Source organism: Rhizophagus irregularis, chromosome 14, assembly GCF_026210795.1.
Source record: "Rhizophagus irregularis chromosome 14, complete sequence".
Lineage (NCBI taxonomy): Eukaryota > Fungi > Glomeromycota > Glomeromycetes > Glomerales > Glomeraceae > Rhizophagus > Rhizophagus irregularis.
Window position 1 is genome coordinate 2,047,926 of NC_089442.1, and position 20,037 is coordinate 2,067,962.

Below are 20,037 nucleotides of genomic sequence, written 5' to 3' on the forward strand. Positions count from 1 at the left end.
ATATGGCTAAGTATGTATTTATTTATTTATAATGAGAGATTTTATACTTTAAATTTAATATTTTAATTAAATATAATTATATTTTATAGTTATCAGAAATTAATGCCAAAATTTATTGGTGAAGAATGCGAAACTCAAATTAACCCTGAATTAATGGATGGAGAACGTTTGCACATCCTTGTAACTCATGATGAAACTACTTTTCAGTCAAATGATGGTCAAAAATCGGGTTGGAGGCCCAAAAATGAACAACCATTGCGCAAAAAAGGACAAGACCAATCTATTCATGTTAGTGATTTTTTAACAGATACTATAGGAAGATTAAAGTTAAATGAAGATGATATTGATGACACAATTCCACATGAAGCTCGTGTTATAATCAATCCTGGAAAAAATTTTGATGGATGGTGGAATATTGATCAATTAATTGATCAGGTAATAATTATTGAAAAGAATTTAATGTATTTTATTTTTGATTGTTTTTTAATTATTAATTATTATTTTTTCTAAAGATTAAGACTCGTGCAATTCCAATTTTTGAAAAAATACATCCTGGAATGATTGCAGTATTTGCATTTGACAATTCCTCTAGCCATGCCAAATTAGCTGATGATACTCTCAATGCAGCTAATATGAACCTTAATCCTGGCGGAAAACAACCAATAATGCGTGATACTATTTTTAATGGTCAGATTCAAAGTATGGTATTTCCTAATGATTACCCAGATAAAAATCTTCGTGGAAAACCTAAAGGTATGAAATTAATTTTACAAGAACGTGGTCTATGGGGTACGGTTCAGGATTAAAAGGATTTTGTGGTAATAAAGAAGCATCAGTGGAAAATCCAAGATGCTGTGCACGTCATGTTTTAGCTACTCAAGAGGATTTTCTTAACCAAAAACCAATTTTACAAGAAGTTATTTAAGGGCTTGGACATAAAGTAATATTTTATCCAAAATTCCACTGTGAGCTCAATTATATTGAAATGTATTGGGGAGCTGCAAAACGTTATGCTCGGCAGCATTGTGATTACACATGGAAAGGTTTGCAGGAAACAGCCCCACGTGAATTAGATTCAGTTCCTTTAAATCATATACGAAAATATGCACGAAAATCAGCAAATTTTATGGAATGTTATCGAAAAGGATTAACAGGAGTGCAGGCTGATTATGTGTTAAAAAAATATAAATCACATCGGGCTGTTCCAGATTTTATTTTTGAAAATATTGAAGAATTAATAAAATAAATATTTGGCCCACATTAATAAGTATAAGTTTTGGCCAATTTAAAATAATTATATTAATTGCGTATTTGAATTTTAGCCAATCACAAATCATTATTATTGTAATCACGTGATTTTTTAAAAAACTTCAATTTGAAACATTTATAAATTAGTTGATGTCTTATTATGGGTCCAACCGTACTTTCCAGAAAAAGTAGAAGACATGGGATTGTAACTATGCCAAGTTCGTGGGGACTCTAATTAATTGATGCCCCTTGTTAATCTTTATATACGTCAAGTTTTTCTATGATGGTCAGATTTTTGTGATGCGGTCATATTCTTTTGATTCACCTTTTTATGTAATTTGCTGTAGGTCTAGTAAGTCTAGGGATCTATTTTGGAATCAGAAATTCAGCGAAAATACATATCATTATTTCATCATCGATATCATTAATCAAATGAACAAGTTTATTTTCTAGGAAATGTCATCACGGTACTAATTGATCTTCCCAACTCTACAGATGTCCATGAAAATTTCGGACATATTTTGACCTTTTGCCGAGAAAATCTCTATTATCGACATCACACGTACCATAGGCGCAAGTACAGGGACGAATTATTTCGGCTAGATTGAAAGTTTTCACAGCTTGCAATAAAAAAATTGAAACACATTGATTATAATGCAATGCATTAAACAACAAATTTGCGGATGAAAATTATGTATAGCAATTCTAGCGAAAATAAGCTTTGTTTTATTTTTTACATTAGCAAGAGAAAGAAAATTAATATTCTAAATATAAAGAGGGGTTTAGGTATTTATAAAAAAATATACATAATTTGTTTAAAACTTATGAAAAAATATATATATAATTTGTTTAAAATATATGAGAAATATAATTTTTTAGGGAAGAAAAGAATATATGTCATTGAGGGATTCATTTTTTATCATTTTTGACCGATTCAACGCCAACACTAGATCCAGTTATGTGTAACGCCCCTTTTATGAAACTTAATTCATTGGTGAAGACAGAAGTTTGTTTTCTCAATTCATTAATTTGAGAATTGAATTCATCAAGTTTCTAGATTTGAACAAAGATACTGAATTTGCACTTATTAGATAATATTGATAATAATCATTAAAAACTTCTTTCGCCTACGTCATTAATTGGTTTGATCGCCCGATCGATTGAAGAATTAGTGATCTTCCAAATACCGTACATTGAAGCAGCACCCATTCCACCAGCTCCTACGAAGCCTCCTGCGAGGGTACCATACTGAACATGTCGAGTAAGATCATGCTTTGCATTGTTTTGCAAGTTATCTAAGTTTATATAGTAAAAATTGCGTTATTTATATCCTTAATAAATTTACTATAACACCAAACATCTCTTACCGGTTGTATAACATTTAGCGGACTGTACAGTTTTAGGTAAGAATTGTCTAGTCTTAGGTAACAATCTTGCAAGTCTATACATGATTATTTTATCTTTGTAAAAAATATTAAAAGTGATAAAAGTCAGAAATAAAAAAGGGGTATATTTATACTTGTATAAATTTTTTTTTGAGTACATAGGATTAATGAGTTTCTCATCCAAAAAACTACCCCTTGATTTAATAATTAAATTGTATTTCATAGATTAATTATTATTTTTCTTTTTTGCATAATTTTTACTTTAATAAAAATTTAATAAGAAAACTTAAAATAATAACGAAGATTCTATATAATATGGTGCCGTTTTGTAGCTAAGAAGTAAACTAGGAAACGGTAACCGTTGATGCGTCCGAAGCGTCATAAATCACATGCTCATAATAAAATGTAAGAAATCAACAACACAACGATCAAAAATTCATGTTATTTATGAAATCAATTGTTTTATTTTTTTTATTTTTTATTTATTTTCAGTTATTTTAATTTTTATTTTGAAAAAAAACAAATACAAATTAAAAACATAAATATACAATAATTCGTAATAGAATATTATTAAATAAAAATTGTAATTTGATATCATTGATTGTTAGAATTTAATAATGCATCATTAATAAGCGTTTTATATAAATCCCTGATTTAAAATTTCTTAATATTTCTTAAAAGTTTTTTACGCCATTCAAAAAATAACAAATAAATTTTTTAATTTCTTATAATTTTTACATGTTTACAATATAAATGTATTTTTTACATGTTAAAGTATTCTTAAAATGTACTTAAAATTCAATTTAAGTATATTTTAAGTATATAAAGAAATTTTAAATCAGGGGACATGTAAACAAATTTAAGGTTACACCTGATCCTATTTGGAGTAGAATGAAAGTGTCCTACTTCGGACAATAAATTTAAAAATTAAGAGTATAAGTCCGAGAAAAAAATTTAAATCCATCAAGAAATGTACCAAAATTTTGTGTTACGCTTTTAATCTATCAAGAAAATTGCATATTTAAGTTTCACAACGAAATCTATCAAGAAAATTGCATAATTAGGTTTCACAACGAAATATATCAAGAAATATACCGCAGAACTATCAAGATTGATACTTTTGCCTCCCAAAAAGGGGGAAATTATTTAGAATATGCAATATTTGACTACGCATTTTTTCAAATTTCTCTGTTTCCGTTTCCAAAAAGTAATGTCCACCATTGTACGCTCTAAAGACAGCAGCAAACGTCATTGTAGATTCTATATATATATATATTATTATTATTAGATTTTATATAAAATAAAGTAATTGGATTATAATTTTTTAAATTTATTTTATATTAAAATTGGATCAATTTCTACTTCTTAGCATCAAAGCGGCGCCATATTACATTGAATAGAGACAGGATATTCGTTATTATTTTAAGTTTTCTTATTAAATTTTTATTTAAGTAAAAATTATGCAAAAAAAAAACTTTTTCTTTCTATAAATTTATATATATATTTGCTGTTTAAATCAATTATGGTTACACAAAATGTTACAAGCACGCAGTACGCAGTATTTATTAAATTTTCCGAAAAAAAAAATTTAATTAAACAAATTATCTCATTCATAAATTCGAAGGTAACATTTTTTTTTTGAATTATAGTATTTAGCCCAATTTTCGATTAATTCCGTTAATTAATTTTTTTATAATGACCCGCTGATAACCGAGAAATTTATGCATTGTAATTTATAAACCTTACAGGCTTACACCGTTCAGGTAAAATTCCTAAAATAAAGCTTCGATAATAATTTTTTTTAACATGATTTCTATTATAAAATATTATGTATTTTTTTTCAAATTTAAACATGATCTTTATTTCCAATTTTATATTCGCTTTATAATGAAAATTAAATTAGAAAATTATGTGGTGATACGGCAACTTTATTCAGTTGATAACTGTAATTTATTTAGCAAACATTCGTTCGTTGATCAGTTTCAGTTGTCATAATACCGTAAACGAAGCTTGTTAAAGTTATTCTTATTTGATTAGATGGAAATATCCGTATGCAACACTGCGCAACAGTAGTAGAAGGTAAGTAAGATAAGTAAAAGGCAACATGTAATATTTGTTGTAGTTGATCAAGGAAAAACATCAGATATTTCGCACACTTTGCTATTACGGATAACGAAATGTATTCAGTAATACCGTTAGGCTCTTGTAATTTCGCTACAATATGAACTTAATAACCAATACCATTCCTAATTTTTAATGCTACAAATTTGATTGCGAAATGAAATACAGAAACCAATATTGTTCTTAGTTTATAAAATATTTGTTAAAGTACAATTATACAATTTTATAAAACACAAATTACGTTTCTTAAATATAAAATAACTGTTCATTATAAATACCAATTGGAATACATAAGTAAACTGAATACATGATAATAATGATATAGATGAAGATAATAAAAACAATGATAATGAATATCCGAAATAGTCAACGCACCAATAGATGACAAATACAAATTGAAATATTATAAATACAAGTTAAAAAAGTTAAAAGTAATTTATAGATAAAACAAGTAAACAACGAGCTCGGGTTCTAAAAAAAACGACTACTAGATAACTGAAAGTCTGTAACTAATTTAACTGGTTTTAATATGTTTTGCTACTTAAAATATTTTAAATTTGAATCAAAATAAAGTAGATATTAACTTAAAAAAACAACAAAAACAAACAAAATATTTACCATAATTATCATGAGCTTCAACATCTACATCAATTCTTCTCCTTTTTAAAGAGGTTGAAAATTTTTGAATTGTAGAACTTAAATTCTGTGATGATGAACTAAACAATAAAATTAATAAATTTAAATAATCATTTGTTATCTGCTATTTAAAAAGCAATTTTTTTTTATTTTAAATACCTTTCAGTGTCTATATCAAGCTCTAATTCTGTTGAGATATAATTAGAATCTAAAACGGTTGAAAATTTTTGAATCATAGAATTCAAATTTTGTGATGACAAACTAAACGAATAAATAATGAATTCAAATAATTAGTTATGTCATTCAAAAACATTTGTTTTTTTTGTTACTTTAAATACCTTTCAGTACTTATATCAAACTCTAATTCTGCTGAGATATAATTAAAATCTAAAGTAGTTGATGACAAACTAAACGAATAAATAATAAATTCAAAATAATTAGTTACGTCATTTAAATAAAAAATTTTTTTTTGTTATTGTCCGGAGCGAAGCGAAGGACGCACTATAAAAAAAAATCGATCACGTGAATTGCTCGTCCGCCACGTGATCGTCACCAAATGAAATCGCAAATTTTAGTTTTTTACACGGTTCCCGTTTCCTAGTTTTATTACCTTTCAGTGTCTAGTTCTGAGATATAATTGGAACCTAAATATTACAACAGGTTTCTTATAATTATGTATATAATTTTTTAATTTACTATTAACTTTTTTTAGAAATACTTTACTTACCAAATGAAATTGTTGAAGATGAATAGACAGATGAACATTTAGAAATTAAAGCAATTAATGCCCTACTTGTATAAATTGCTTCTGAATGATGTTTTTCAGCAAATTCCGGTCCAAGTTTCTTTGATTCTATCAGTTTCTTTCTTTTTGCTTCAGCTTGACCAAATTTTGCTTTATATTTAGCAATTAATGCCCACAAACAAAAAGCTGAATGAATTTCTTTTATAGAAGGCCTTTTTTTAGGATCAGGATCCCAACAACTTTTCATTAAGTTAGTATAACATTTTGGTGTATCATCTGTAATTTTAGGTCGTTCTCCATCAAGAATCTTATAAATAAGAGTATGATCATGTTCAACATCAGCAAAAGGTTTACAACCCGTAGTAAGCTCCCACATAATCATGCCAAACCCATAAATATCAGATTTCTGAGAAAATTCAGACCCTTTAAAGATTTCTGGTGCAATATAAGGTATCACTCCATATATTTCATTATTTGATAATCTATTATTTACAGCTTGTGATAATCCTAGATCTCCAATTTTCCATTTATGTCGATACATATTCCATCTATCACATAATATGTTTCCACTATGGAAATCTCGGTGTATAAATTTTTTATCATGAATAGTTTTAAGCCTAAAAAATATATAAAAATTAATAACCTAATTTAAAGAGTATAATTAGTAAATATAAAATATAAGTACCCATTTGAAACTTGATTTAAAATATCTATTTTTTGGTTCCATGTAATATTTGTAAAATTCTTCTGCAAATGCTTATGTAAATCTCCTCCTGACGCATATCTCATAACTAATATATAATCCCCTAATTCAGGAACTTTTGTAAAGCCATACGTTTCAATGATATAACCATTATAGCTTTCAAAACAATGTTGAAGCGATTTCAACTATTTAAATGTAAAGATTAAATTAAATTAAAAATTAAGTTTATTTAAAAGAAATTATAGAAATGTTTAGAATATTTTACCTCATTTAAGAAATATTTGCCAATATTTTTAGAATTTTCAAATCTTTTTAAAATGACAGTTTCATTCGTATATGACCAAGTTGCTTTATATATAATACCATAACCTCCTTTTGTCATTTCTTTTATACCTTTAAATTGAAAATAAGGTATCCATCTAATTGACTTTACAAACTTTTTTTTTGATATCAATTGATCAGAATTTTTATAAATTTTTTTTTTCTTTCCAAAATTTTGGTTTATCAAATACAGAATCTAATATTTTCCGTGGCTCAAAATTTTTATCAATATTTTTTATAATATTTTCAAATTTAGATGACGTAAATTCACTTAATCTATCATATATAACATTATTAAAAAGAAAATCATCAAGACCATCACTATATTCACTTATAAGTGATATTCTTTTCACTCTTTTGCATTTTTTACATTGAGATTGATCAATAGGTCCAAAAAGAATGTTTGTTGTTAAACAATATCTGCATCCAACATAAAATATACAACAAATTTCGCAATACTTTTGACAGTCTGACGTAAATATTAACTTTGAATAACATGAATTACAGCTAAGTTCATCATACCACCATGGTAAGTGAAGAATTGAAATTTGCTTTTTAACCAAGGTTGATTCCATCAATCCAGAAGAAATTAAATAACAATCTGAGCATAATTTAAATTGCTTCATATTCTTTTCATCTGTTCCTTGAAGAAATGACTTTCCACATAATTTACAATTTCTTTCACTTTCAATCACCTTATTGTATAATTTGAGATCTTTTTCATCGAGTTCACCTATTGGTTTAAAACATAAAATTCTCACACAATTCCTACAACATTCTTGAATACTTTGTGGTACTTTTGTCCTGCTTATTTCATGCTCATTACATTCCAAGTCCATTGTGTAAATATATACGTCCAAGTATATATTATTATCAGTTATATCATTAATATAATATGATAAACATTTTTTGCAATATTTTTGACTAGAACTAAGAAGTGTTTTAATATATTTTTCTCCACAATAAATACAATTTGTATCATCCCGATTAAAAGGAATAAATTTAATGAGTATAGGACTAGATTTTAATTTTGGTGTTGGATCAAAAGAATTTTCATCATTTGCATTTACAATTTCCATTTTATTAAGTTAATTGATATATGCTATAAACAATTATCGATAAGATAATGAATTTGGAAAAGTTGAACGTACGCATTTTATTTATACATTACCAGGAGTTTGAGCCTTTTATTAGTGATACGGAAAGTATTTCTGGATTTTATCACGGAATTTTAAGAATTTACCATAGTGCTACGGAAAAGTTTAAGTCGTCGATCAACTTTATTATTTTTCATGTGAAAAGTATCTTTTTTAAGTAATGGCGTAATTATTAAACATTCAGCACAGAAGAAATAAAAATGAGGCACAAATTAACGAGAAAGGAAATGATGAAAAAATTTTATCAAAAAAATTATTTGTATGACAAACTGTTTTTCAGTATGATCATTCTAAAGCCGATTGTGTTACAAATGTTCTTTAACATCTTTTTTATATGTAAAGCTAAATCCTAAAATTATGTAAATCATGTAGGACTTTTTCATCGGCAAAAAATGACTTTTACAAATTTTAGCTAAGATATGTTTTTTGAATTTCGATGTTTCTATTTCAACTAAGAAGTGACTTTAAAATAGTTACAAAAACAAATGTTAGTACTCATCTTATTTGATCTTCGATGGTAGACTATTATGCGAGAGTATTAAATAAATAAACATATTTCTTTTTTTTTTGTCCAGAGCGAAGAACAGTAATACTTTTTATCACATGAGATTTTCAGTTGTCACGCTGTCACGTCTTATTACATCTTATTAGTGTCTTATTAGATATACTGTATAAAATTGTTCGAAGCGTAAACGTAGATTACGACGCGTAGCTTTTATATGAAAATTATTTTATTGAACATCATGTGAAATAAATCGAAAATTTCCCGAATTTAACTATGCCTACGCATTTTTTTAGCGATTAGTTCTGAATTATAAAAAATTAAACTTTGAAGTTTTAAATTTTAAAACTTTAGCAAATTAAAATTTGAAAAGAATATCTTTCTTATTTATGCTTGTTGCAATTGACTAGTATTTAATAAAATATTATTCTTTTAATATTGAAAAATTTTATTTACTAATATTATTGAATAATTCAGTTCATTCAAATATCGCTCAAAAACATGAATATTATTTGTATTCTTTGCCAATTTTTTATTTTTTTTCTGAATGATTATTATACATATGAAAATCAGTTAAATGCAAATTATAAAAATTGTCATTTATTATTCAAACTAGCCCGTAAGCCTGGGCGTTGCCCCAGGTTCGTCAACATTGATGAAATTTTAAGGTTTGGTTTATAAGAGGTTAAATTAGTTGTTTTATTATAATTAAATTGTAAGAATAATTATTTTTAAATTAAAATTTATATAAGCTTAATATTATTAATTCACTATTATAATTTAAACTTTAAACTCTATTCTTTTTTCTATTATATAAATTTAATATTATGATCAATTTTTAAACAATTTAATTCTAATCATCATACTGAAATACTAACCCTAATAAATACTAATCCTACCCTAATATAAAACTAATACTAACATTAACCTAATACTAACCCTAATCCTAACCCTAACCCTAATTCTAACCCTAACTCTAACTTTAACTCTAAACTTAACTATAAACTTAATCTTAATTCTAATTCTAACTATATCTCCTACTAATATAATTAGTAAAATTAATTTTTGTTAGTATAATTTATTATGCAAAATATTATCTGAACTGCAAAGCAGTTCAGATAATATTTTGCATAATAAATTATACTAAAAGTAACCCAAATAATATTTTATATATGAATCATATCAAATATATAAAAGTTTTGCTAACTTGCCTTTTAGGTTAAATAACCTGGATTAAATTACTTAAAATTTATAATTTATATTAATCATTTTTTTTTAAAAAAAAAATTATTTGTATTGTTATTTATTTTACTTTATATAATTTGAATATTATAGAGTATAATGATCAAGTTTTCTTACATTTTTGATAATGTTATTTGTTTTTGATTGTGATAATTTACATTTTTTTGAAAATTTGGGTAAAATTATATAATTAAATAAATTTTATTTATCAAGGATATATTAGGATAGTAATATATATTAGCTAATATTATTTTAATAGTAACATTTACTCCCCACTCCCAGGTAAGATTTTATGACCAATCACAACCATTTCACATGGTTTATATTATGTTTAACCTAAAATTTTCTTTTACTCTCCCACTCCCTAAAATATTAGCTAATATATATCATTACCCTTATTATATACTATCACTATATATGGTAGTTGTTGATAAGTGAATTAAAATATAAGTTTGGATAATAGCATTGTTAAAAAATTAAATATGAAATATATATTATTTATAAAGTATTATTAAAATTTAAATATTGGATTTTTAGTTAGAGTTTTATAATTTTGAAAGTTTTTTACTGGTTAGAATGTTAGTTAAATTGTTATTGATTCAAAGTTTGCTGTAATGCTAATCATATTCTTTTAATATATGATTTTTAATTAGTAATAATTGTTGATGAGTGAATTGAAAATATAAGTTTGGATAACAGCGTTGTTAAAAAATAAAATATGAAATTTTATTTATAAAGTATTGTTAAATTTAATTATTGCATTTTATTTAAAGTCTTATAATCTTGAATTTCTAATATATGATTTTTAATTGATAATAGTAATAAATAAATTGTTAATAAATTGAAAATGTAAGTTAGATAATAGTATTATTAAAAAATCATTTTATTTATAAAGTATTGTTAAAATTTAAATATTGTAAGACTTTTATGCATATCCCGCATACTACTTACGTAGGTGTTTAAAAAATCAAATGTATTTATTATTGAATTTTTATTTATATAGTATTGTTAAGTATTGTTATAGATTGTTATATATATAATATTAAATATTAAAAGAATTAAGTGATTTGCATAAGAATTTCCTTTTTGAAAATTTGTAAACGTCACATGATAGACTTTAATAAATCTTTAATTCCGGCCGGAATTAATGATCTGCATACAAATTTCCTTTTTGGGAAATTTGTGTAACTCGAAATTTCATTTTTCGTGAGGGACAAAATTTCCTTTTTTGGAAATTTGTGTAACGTCACGTGATATATTTAGCTCCATCGGTTGGCTGGCTTGATTGGCAGAATCAGCTGTTCATGGGATGCGACGTTTAAGGGATGTGGCAGTTAGCGCATCACACACAAAATGTCACCCCTTCTGCGGGAATCACATTATATGTCACGTGCCGCATCACATGCCTTCAATTTAATTAGTGACGGAGAATTGCCAAATATATATAGGGTGACTAGCCCGTAGGCCTGGGCGTTGCCCCAGGTTCATCAACGTTGATGAAATTTTAAGGTTTGGTTTATAAGAGGTTAAATTAGTTGTTTTATTATAATTAAATTGTAAGAATAATTATTTTTAAATTAAAATTTATATAAGCTTAATATTATTAATTCACTATTATAATTTAAACTTTAAACTCTATTCTTTTTTCTATTATATAAATTTAATATTATGATCAATTTTTAAATAATTTAATTCTAATCATCATACTGAAATACTAACCCCAATAAATACTAATCCTACCCTAATATAAAACTAATACTAACATTAACCTAATACTAACCCTAATCCTAACCCTAACCCTAATTCTAACCCTAACTCTAACTTTAACACTAACCCTAACCCTAACTTTAATTCTAAACTTAACTATAAACTTAACCTTAATTCTAATTCTAACTATATCTCCTACTAATATAATTAGTAAAATTAATTTTTGTTAGTATAATTTATTATGCAAAATATTATCTGAACTGCTTTGCAGTTCAGATAATATTTTGCATAATAAATTATACTAAAAGTAACCCAAATAATATTTTATATATGAATCATATCAAATATATAAAAGTTTTGCTAACTTGCCTTTTAGGTTAAATAACCTGGATTAAATTACTTAAAATTTATAATTTATATTAATCATTTTTTTTAAAAAAAAAAATTATTTGTATTGTTATTTATTTTACTTTATATAATTTGAATATTATAGAGTATAATGATCAAGTTTTCTTACATTTTTGATAATGTTATTTGTTTTTGATTGTGATAATTTACATTTTTTTGAAAATTTGGGTAAAATTATATAATTAAATAAATTTTATTTATCAAGGATATATTAGGATAGTAATATATATTAGCTAATATTATTTTAATAGTAACGTTTACTCCCCACCCCCAGGTAAGATTTTATGACCAATCACAACCATTTCACATGGTTTATATTATGTTTAACCTAAAATTTTCTTTTACTCTCCCACTCCCTAAAATATTAGCTAATATATATCATTACCCTTATTATATACTATCACTATATATGGTAGTTGTTGATAAGTGAATTAAAATATAAGTTTGGATAATAGCATTGTTAAAAAATTAAATATGAAATATATATTATTTATAAAGTATTATTAAAATTTAAATATTGGATTTTTAGTTAGAGTTTTATAATTTTGAAAGTTTTTTACTGGTTAGAATGTTAGTTAAATTGTTATTGATTCAAAGTTTGCTGTAATGCTAATCATATTCTTTTAATATATGATTTTTAATTAGTAATAATTGTTGATGAGTGAATTGAAAATATAAGTTTGGATAACAGCATTGTTAAAAAATAAAATATGAAATTTTATTTATAAAGTATTATTAAATTTAATTATTGCATTTTATTTAAAGTCTTATAATCTTGAATTTCTAATATATGATTTTTAATTGATAATAGTAATAAATAAATTGTTAATAAATTGAAAATGTAAGTTAGATAATAGTATTATTAAAAAATCATTTTATTTATAAAGTATTGTTAAAATTTAAATATTGTATTTTATTTATATAGCATTGTTAAAAAATCAAATGTATTTATTATTGAATTTTTATTTATATAGTATTGTTAAGTATTGTTATAGATTGTTATATATAATATTAAATATTAAAAGAATTAAGTGATTTGCATAAGAATTTCCTTTTTGAAAATTTGTAAACGTCACATGATAGACTTTAATAAATCTTTAATTCCGGCCGGAATTAATGATCTGCATACAAATTTCCTTTTTGGGAAATTTGTGTAACTCGAAATTTCGTTTTTCGTTAGGAACAAAATTTCCTTTTTTGGAAATTTGTGTAACGTCACGTGATATATTTAGCTCCATCGGTTGGCTGGCTTGATTGGCAGAATTAGCTGATCATGGGATGCGACGTTTAAGGGATGTGGCAGTTAGCGCATCACACACAAAATGTCACCCCTTCTGCGGGGATCACATTATCTGTCACGTGCCGCATCACATGCCTTCAATTTAATTAGTGACGGAGAATTGCCAAATATATATAGGGTGATAATATGACGACCATGTAGAATTTTGTGCAATAGCTTAAAGTAAAGTAGACGAATACCATATTTGTTAAATCTTTACGTATAACAAGAAACATTCTTTATTGTACAACGTAAACAATATTGATCTCGTGATCCAAATAAATAAACATTTTTCCAAGTAAAAATTGAAACTTTATTTATTTACAAATTCATTATAGAATTTCGATTGTCATTCTTAGAATTCTACAAATGCTCTAGAATTCTCTATTTTTAAATTGTTTGTCGTGTTGCTTTACTAAATTATTAATTATGTCTATACCTAATGTGGAAATATATTTTTTTTTATTATAATCTTTTCAGTCTCCATTTTTCAAATACTGAATGTAATTCTATCTCTTATAATAAGTATTCTTTCAATCAACAGAAAATTCTATTTTTTCTATGAATTACATGATTATGGAAATTTTAAAACTAAAATATGTCAAATTTAAAAATTAAAATAATAAATGGAACTTGCAATGAAACTTTTTTTGGTCAAAAACCAAAATTAAAATCCAGTCCAATACTAATTAAGTTTAGGGACGTTATCTCAAGTTGCGCCATATTGTGTTACGTCGTTGACGGCTATACTAATTTTCTCCCCAGGTTCCCATTGGATCCGATGTGAAATTAGCTCGGATTCATGTAATGACATGGGTCCGGATGATTACAAATCAAAAATTCCCAGATGTTGATCAATCGGACCCACCATCATTTAAGTTATCAGTTATTGAAACCGGTAATCGTTGTGTATTAATAAAGCCCAACGTGACTGTGCTTGAGAGGAGCAGCCATATGATATCAAAAACAGTGGAGCTTAGGGTGAAAGTTTATTTATGTCATTAAGATAGTAGTAATACGAACGTTTCTTACAATCACGTGACATTGTCAGCAAGAAAATATTACTAAATTTACATGCTCACCCTAACTTCAATCACGACTGGATACGGACAGCTCATAAAAATATGAGTGGTAGATAGAGTATGTTATTGTATATTAGCCGAAGAAAAAAAATAGATAAACCATTAACACCAATGCCATAGGGAATCCCTACATGATTGTTTCACACATAATTGTGTCGACTATCATGGAAGAAGCTTATAATTTGCTTGATTCTATTATTAAGAAACTTGAAGAGATCGAAGCGGCTGTTGATTTACTTTGGTGGTAGTGTAGTCTTCTTATAATATAGGTAGGATTAATGTTTTTACAATAATTGATTGATCAAATTAAGGAATGTTATTGTGAATTTCACTTATAACAATATATTCAAATTGATTTTGAGCAAATAAATTTTACAAATTATTAAAAGTAACAATGTTTCGTGTTTTTTGTAGGTTTTAAAAGTATATACGTTTTCTGTATGTGATTCTTAGACCAAATGATTTTCGGATTATTATTGTTGTATTTGGCTAAATCTTTCGGGAAATAGCTATATTGAAACTGGACTTTAATGACTAGAGACTAAAAAACGTGTCACGCAATTAATAGATTTGCTGGAAATGGAAGAAATAAAAGAAATGATATAAGTATTCTTCATTTAATATTATTCAAATTGAGATTTTGGTGAATCGTTAGGGCAATCTAACATTCCTATATCCAAACTATTTTTGTTGGAAAAATTATTTCTTATGATCCGATAAAAGATGATTTTTTGTCATAAAATCGCTTTTTTATAATTAATTGCATGATAAGTGCAGCAACAACCGAAACAATGACGTAATATATAGTAAACTTTTGCCCAATATTGATAATATTTACATTAATGCACCATTTTTTGTATTGTAATTATAATAATTACATCCAATATATAAGTTTTGTCACCAAATGATAATAATAATATAATGATTATAAACGTAAGAGGTGCGTGATTAAAAATGATTGAATATTTGACGATTACATTACATCGTTCTATTTTTATCTTCGATTTGTACTTTATTTTTTTTTTCACAAGAAAGCTCTCATAAAAGGACTTACCTCTTAAATCAATTATAAAATAATGGAAATTTTATTATTTTATTTATTATCCTTTAATAAACGATTTGGGAATTATTTGAAATTATTTAAGTTTTTAAATTTATGTTTAATTAAAAATTTAACGATATCATTATAATATTAATGCACTGTGTTATCTTTTATCTTTAAACCATATTTTAAATTGCGTACTTTTGACATTATTATTTATTATTATTGGACATCATATCTCTATTAAACGATTCTTTGAAATCATTAATAATATTAATAATAATGTTAGACTTCGAAACGAATAAAATACTTTTCTTACACCTTTATTTTATTTATAAATAAAATATTAAATAAATAAATAGTTGTTAAACTGCATTTTCTTCTCACGTGATTTTGACCAGCATTATGAGCACTTGGCCAGCATTAATGAATTAATCATGCTAGTGCAACAAATATTATTTACCTTATATATCTAGATAGATCATTTAAAATATCAGATGTGCTATAATTTTATTTAATAACCCAAATTATTTAAATTGTCATTTTAACTTATATATAATATATAAAGCAAGTGCATCAAGTGCATGAGTGCATCGTTTATAATTCTTCAAATAATATCCCTTTTTTCAATAAGTAAAAATAAAAGATTTAACACGTAGAAATAAAAAAATTATAAAAATATATGTTTAATAGTAAATAAGTTGTTTAACAATCATTATATATGTTCGTAACCGACAAAAACACGTACCATTTCTTTCCTCACCCCGCAGATATTAACTGGTGATGTGTTGTTGAAGCAAGGTGTATTACAAGAGTTTTGCATCACAAATATTGGCAATTAAATGAATTAAGATATCTCCACCAAAAATAAATAACACTTTATTAAATAATATAAATTTAATAATATACGAAAATTGTAATCCAGGATAAATCAGACTATAACGCATTTAACATTTCACTTAACAAAAAAAAAATAGTTAATATTCCCATATTTAATAGTTATTTCACGTTCTATTTTCTATATACTGATCTGATATACGTATAGAAACCGTAGTATAAATAAATTTTCTAATTTTAAATATCAATTGTTTTAAGTTTTAACACGTTTCCTATTAAAATAAATTAAAAAAAAAAAAATAATATAACCAAATAAGTAATATTAAATTCAAATTATAATATTTACCTTATTACTATAAAAAGTTTCAATATTTAATTCGTTTCTTGAAGAATTTATAAATTCACTTGAAGAGTTACTAGTATAAAATGCATTTGCCATGTAGTTAATATTAGCGAAGATGAGCTAAAAAATACAATTTTTTAATAACTTTAAAAACACCTTTCAATATCAATATCTATATCAAGCTCTTGATCTTTTGATGCGTAATCTAAAAAAAAATTTAATGGATTTATCAAAAATATTTAAATAATTGTAAACTTTTACGAAAATGTACCTTGTTTATTATCAAATGAATTTATTGATAAATTGATAGATGAAATCTTTGAAATGTAAACGCTTAATGACCTACTTGTATAAATAGCTTTTGAATGTTTTTCAGTAAATTTGGGACCAAGTTTCTTTGATTTCATTAACTCTACTCTTTTTATTTCAGCTAGATGAAACTGTACTCTATTTACGTTATTATTACGCCAGTCTTCAAAAGTCTGATAAATTTCTGCTATAGAAGGTCTTTTTTTGGGGTTAGGATCCCAACAACTTTTCATTAAACAAGCATAACATTCTGGTGTATCTTCTGTAATTTTAGGCCGTAACCCATCAATAATTTTATAAATAAGGTGAATATCATGTTCAACATTAGCAAAAGGCCTACAGCCTGTTGTAAGTTCCCACATAATCATACCCATACTATAAATATCAGATTCCTTGGAAAATGCTTTAAATATTTCTGGTGTATATTTCATTATTTGATGATATATTATTTGCAGGTTGTGATAATCCTAGATCTCCAATTTTCCATTCATCACCACGTAATATATTTCCACTATGGAAATCTCGATGTATAAAATTTGTTTCATGAATATTCTTAAGTCTAGAATAATAAAATAATAAATTAGTATTATAAACTACTAATTATAAATATATTTAAAGTGTACAATAAATACCCATATGAAATTTCATGTAAAATATCTAGTTTTTTAATCCATAAATTCCCTTTGTAAGTAATTATGTAAATCTCCTCCTGACGCATATTCCATAATTAACATATAATCCTCTAATTCAGGATCTTTCGTAAAACCATAAGTTTTAATAATAGAAGGACAGCCACATTGATAATTTGATTTTAACTATAAATTTCAAATTAAAAATTAGATTAAAAATATTGAATAGAAAATATAAGCATGAAAATATTTACTTCATTCAAAAAATATCTGCTAATATTTTTAGAATTTTTAAATCTTTTTAAAATAACAATTTTCCCATTTAAACAAGTTGCTTTATATATAACACCAAATCCACCTTTTGCTATTTCTTTTACATTTACAAATTGATAATATGGTATCCATTCTAAATGCCTATTTTTAAATATTTCACCAAGCTGATTAACAGGAATATGCATTGAAACTGGAAGAAAATACTTGTTAAAATTTGTTATTCTGTTAGTAAACTCAGCTATTTTTATACTATTAGAAATGTTAAGCCTTAAATTAAGAATAAAATCATCTAAATAACTATTCCCGGTGTTAATACACATGATATCCAAAATAATAGATGATACTCTTTTGCATTTTTTACATTTAGATTGATTTGTTAATCCAAAAATTATGTTTGTTGTTAAACAATATCTACATCCAATATAAACTGTAAGACACTTTATACAACACTTTTGACATTCTGATATAATTTTCAATTTTGAATTACAAACCCCGCAACAAGATGTATTATCCCACCATGGCAAATAAGTAATTGGAATTGGTTTTTTAGTCAAGGTTGATTCTATCCATTCGGAAGAAATTAGATAACAATCTGAACACAATTTGAAACTGTGCATAACAATTGTATCTGTTCCTTGATATAATGATTTTTTACACAGTTTACAATAATTTACGCTTTCAATCACATTAACATACAACTTATTGTTGAATGAACCATAATAGAAATCGAAATCATAATTAATAAGATACTCTGTGGGTATTTGTTTAAAGTATAAAATATCTAAGAAATTTCTACAATATTCTTGAATATTTTGTGATTTTTTTAAGTTACTTGTTTCATGTTCACTGCACTTTATGTTCATTGTGAAATATACATCCAAGTATGTATTAATGTCATCTATATAAGTGATATAGTGAGAAAAACATTTTTTGCAATATTTTTTCCTACAAAAAGACAATTCAACGTATTTTTCTCCACAATGAAAGCAGTTATCATCCTTCTCATTAAAAGAAACAAACAAAATCGGTATTGGGCTAGATTTTAATTTTGGAGTTGGATCGAAAGAGTTATCATTTACATTCACAAGTTCCATTTTTTCCATTTTTATTATGTTGTCAAATTGGAATTTAACGTACCTATACTGTATTTATACATTCATAATCTGAAAGATAGAACTTTCTGTTATGATACTGTAAGTATTTCTAGATTTCTCTCATGGAAATTTAATATTTGAAAGTCTCTATCGAAGGGCAAATGCATAACGTAATAATTGTTACCTATTTAGTGGAAATTCATATGATCAACTAGATTGACGCAATTACTAAGCATCTTATAATAACTGATAACGAAATCTCACTTTCTATTCTCAAAAGTGACATTGATGTCAACTTCTTATAGGACTTTACCACTAGAAAACGCGAACCGTTAGAATGTGTCCACACAACGCTAATTAAATATTAAAATTCAATTCTTTTCTTATAATCGACAATCGATACGTAGTTACGGACTCACTTACGGTTATGAAGAATAATTATATTAGTTATGGATCATCGTGAATTTTTCAATTTCATGTGTTAAAGGTTATTAGGCGTAAAAATATTGCCAATAAAAAATTAGTAGCACTAACGATTTTTGATTGTTAACCGAACATTATAGAGATAATTTACGTTGCCATATTTTATTGGTTAAAATATAATGATGATAATAATAATTATCGAAAATTGAAAATTTTGAAAATAAGCACACTTACCAGAATTATGACGAGCTCAGCTGGCATTTCGTGCAATAAAAAGGTGCTTATTTAGGAACTTCAGTTTGAATGATTCCTTTCTCTTGGATATAACAAAAATGAGAGTCAAGAAGCAATTTCTATATTAATTACAGCTTTTGACACCGTCCATCAGTCTCTAATTTTCTTTTTTTTTTGTAATCACGTTCACGGCATATTTATATTTTGCATTGATCTGATCTAATCGTGTTATTTAATAATTACAATGAATTTACGTGAATAATTAGATGAATTCAACAAGCTATTAATTTACATTTTTAAATGTTAAACATGTAATT

General features: G+C 25.4%; 6 protein-coding genes across 6 annotated transcripts; 2 read left to right on the forward strand and 4 right to left on the reverse strand.

Moving 5' to 3' along the window:
* Window positions 1-2: 2 nt before the first annotated feature.
* Window positions 3-806, forward strand: OCT59_006128 (uncharacterized protein; the record flags this gene model as incomplete). The annotated part of the gene is made up of 3 exons (XM_066141061.1): window positions 3-10; window positions 90-435; window positions 513-806. 3 exons carry the CDS (start codon window positions 3-5, stop codon window positions 804-806), a joined length of 648 nt encoding a protein of 215 aa, XP_065997892.1.
* A 179-nt stretch (window positions 807-985) lies between these two features.
* Window positions 986-1,246, forward strand: OCT59_006129 (uncharacterized protein; the record flags this gene model as incomplete). The annotated part of the gene is made up of 1 exon (XM_066141062.1): window positions 986-1,246. The coding sequence occupies one exon, from the start codon at window positions 986-988 to the stop codon at window positions 1,244-1,246; it is 261 nt and encodes an 86-aa protein (XP_065997893.1).
* Window positions 1,247-2,358: 1,112 nt separating this feature from the next.
* Window positions 2,359-2,697, reverse strand: OCT59_006130 (uncharacterized protein; the record flags this gene model as incomplete). Its single annotated transcript, XM_066141063.1, has 2 exons — window positions 2,359-2,543; window positions 2,616-2,697. The coding sequence occupies 2 exons, from the start codon at window positions 2,695-2,697 to the stop codon at window positions 2,359-2,361; spliced, it is 267 nt and encodes an 88-aa protein (XP_065997894.1).
* Window positions 2,698-5,268: 2,571 nt separating this feature from the next.
* OCT59_006131 (uncharacterized protein) lies at window positions 5,269-7,220 on the reverse strand (the record flags this gene model as incomplete). Its single annotated transcript, XM_066141064.1, has 8 exons — window positions 5,269-5,294; window positions 5,373-5,470; window positions 5,550-5,651; window positions 5,729-5,797; window positions 6,001-6,034; window positions 6,118-6,752; window positions 6,821-7,023; window positions 7,104-7,220. The coding sequence occupies 8 exons, from the start codon at window positions 7,218-7,220 to the stop codon at window positions 5,269-5,271; spliced, it is 1,284 nt and encodes a 427-aa protein (XP_065997895.1).
* Window positions 7,221-7,305: 85 nt separating this feature from the next.
* Window positions 7,306-8,238, reverse strand: OCT59_006132 (uncharacterized protein; the record flags this gene model as incomplete). Its single annotated transcript, XM_066141066.1, has 1 exon — window positions 7,306-8,238. The coding sequence occupies one exon, from the start codon at window positions 8,236-8,238 to the stop codon at window positions 7,306-7,308; it is 933 nt and encodes a 310-aa protein (XP_065997896.1).
* Window positions 8,239-16,675: 8,437 nt separating this feature from the next.
* OCT59_006133 (uncharacterized protein) lies at window positions 16,676-19,072 on the reverse strand (the record flags this gene model as incomplete). The annotated part of the gene is made up of 8 exons (XM_066141067.1): window positions 16,676-16,687; window positions 16,762-16,831; window positions 16,915-16,963; window positions 17,105-17,254; window positions 17,562-17,626; window positions 17,700-17,748; window positions 17,834-17,882; window positions 17,951-19,072. The coding sequence occupies 8 exons, from the start codon at window positions 19,070-19,072 to the stop codon at window positions 16,676-16,678; spliced, it is 1,566 nt and encodes a 521-aa protein (XP_065997897.1).
* Window positions 19,073-20,037: the final 965 nt, after the last annotated feature.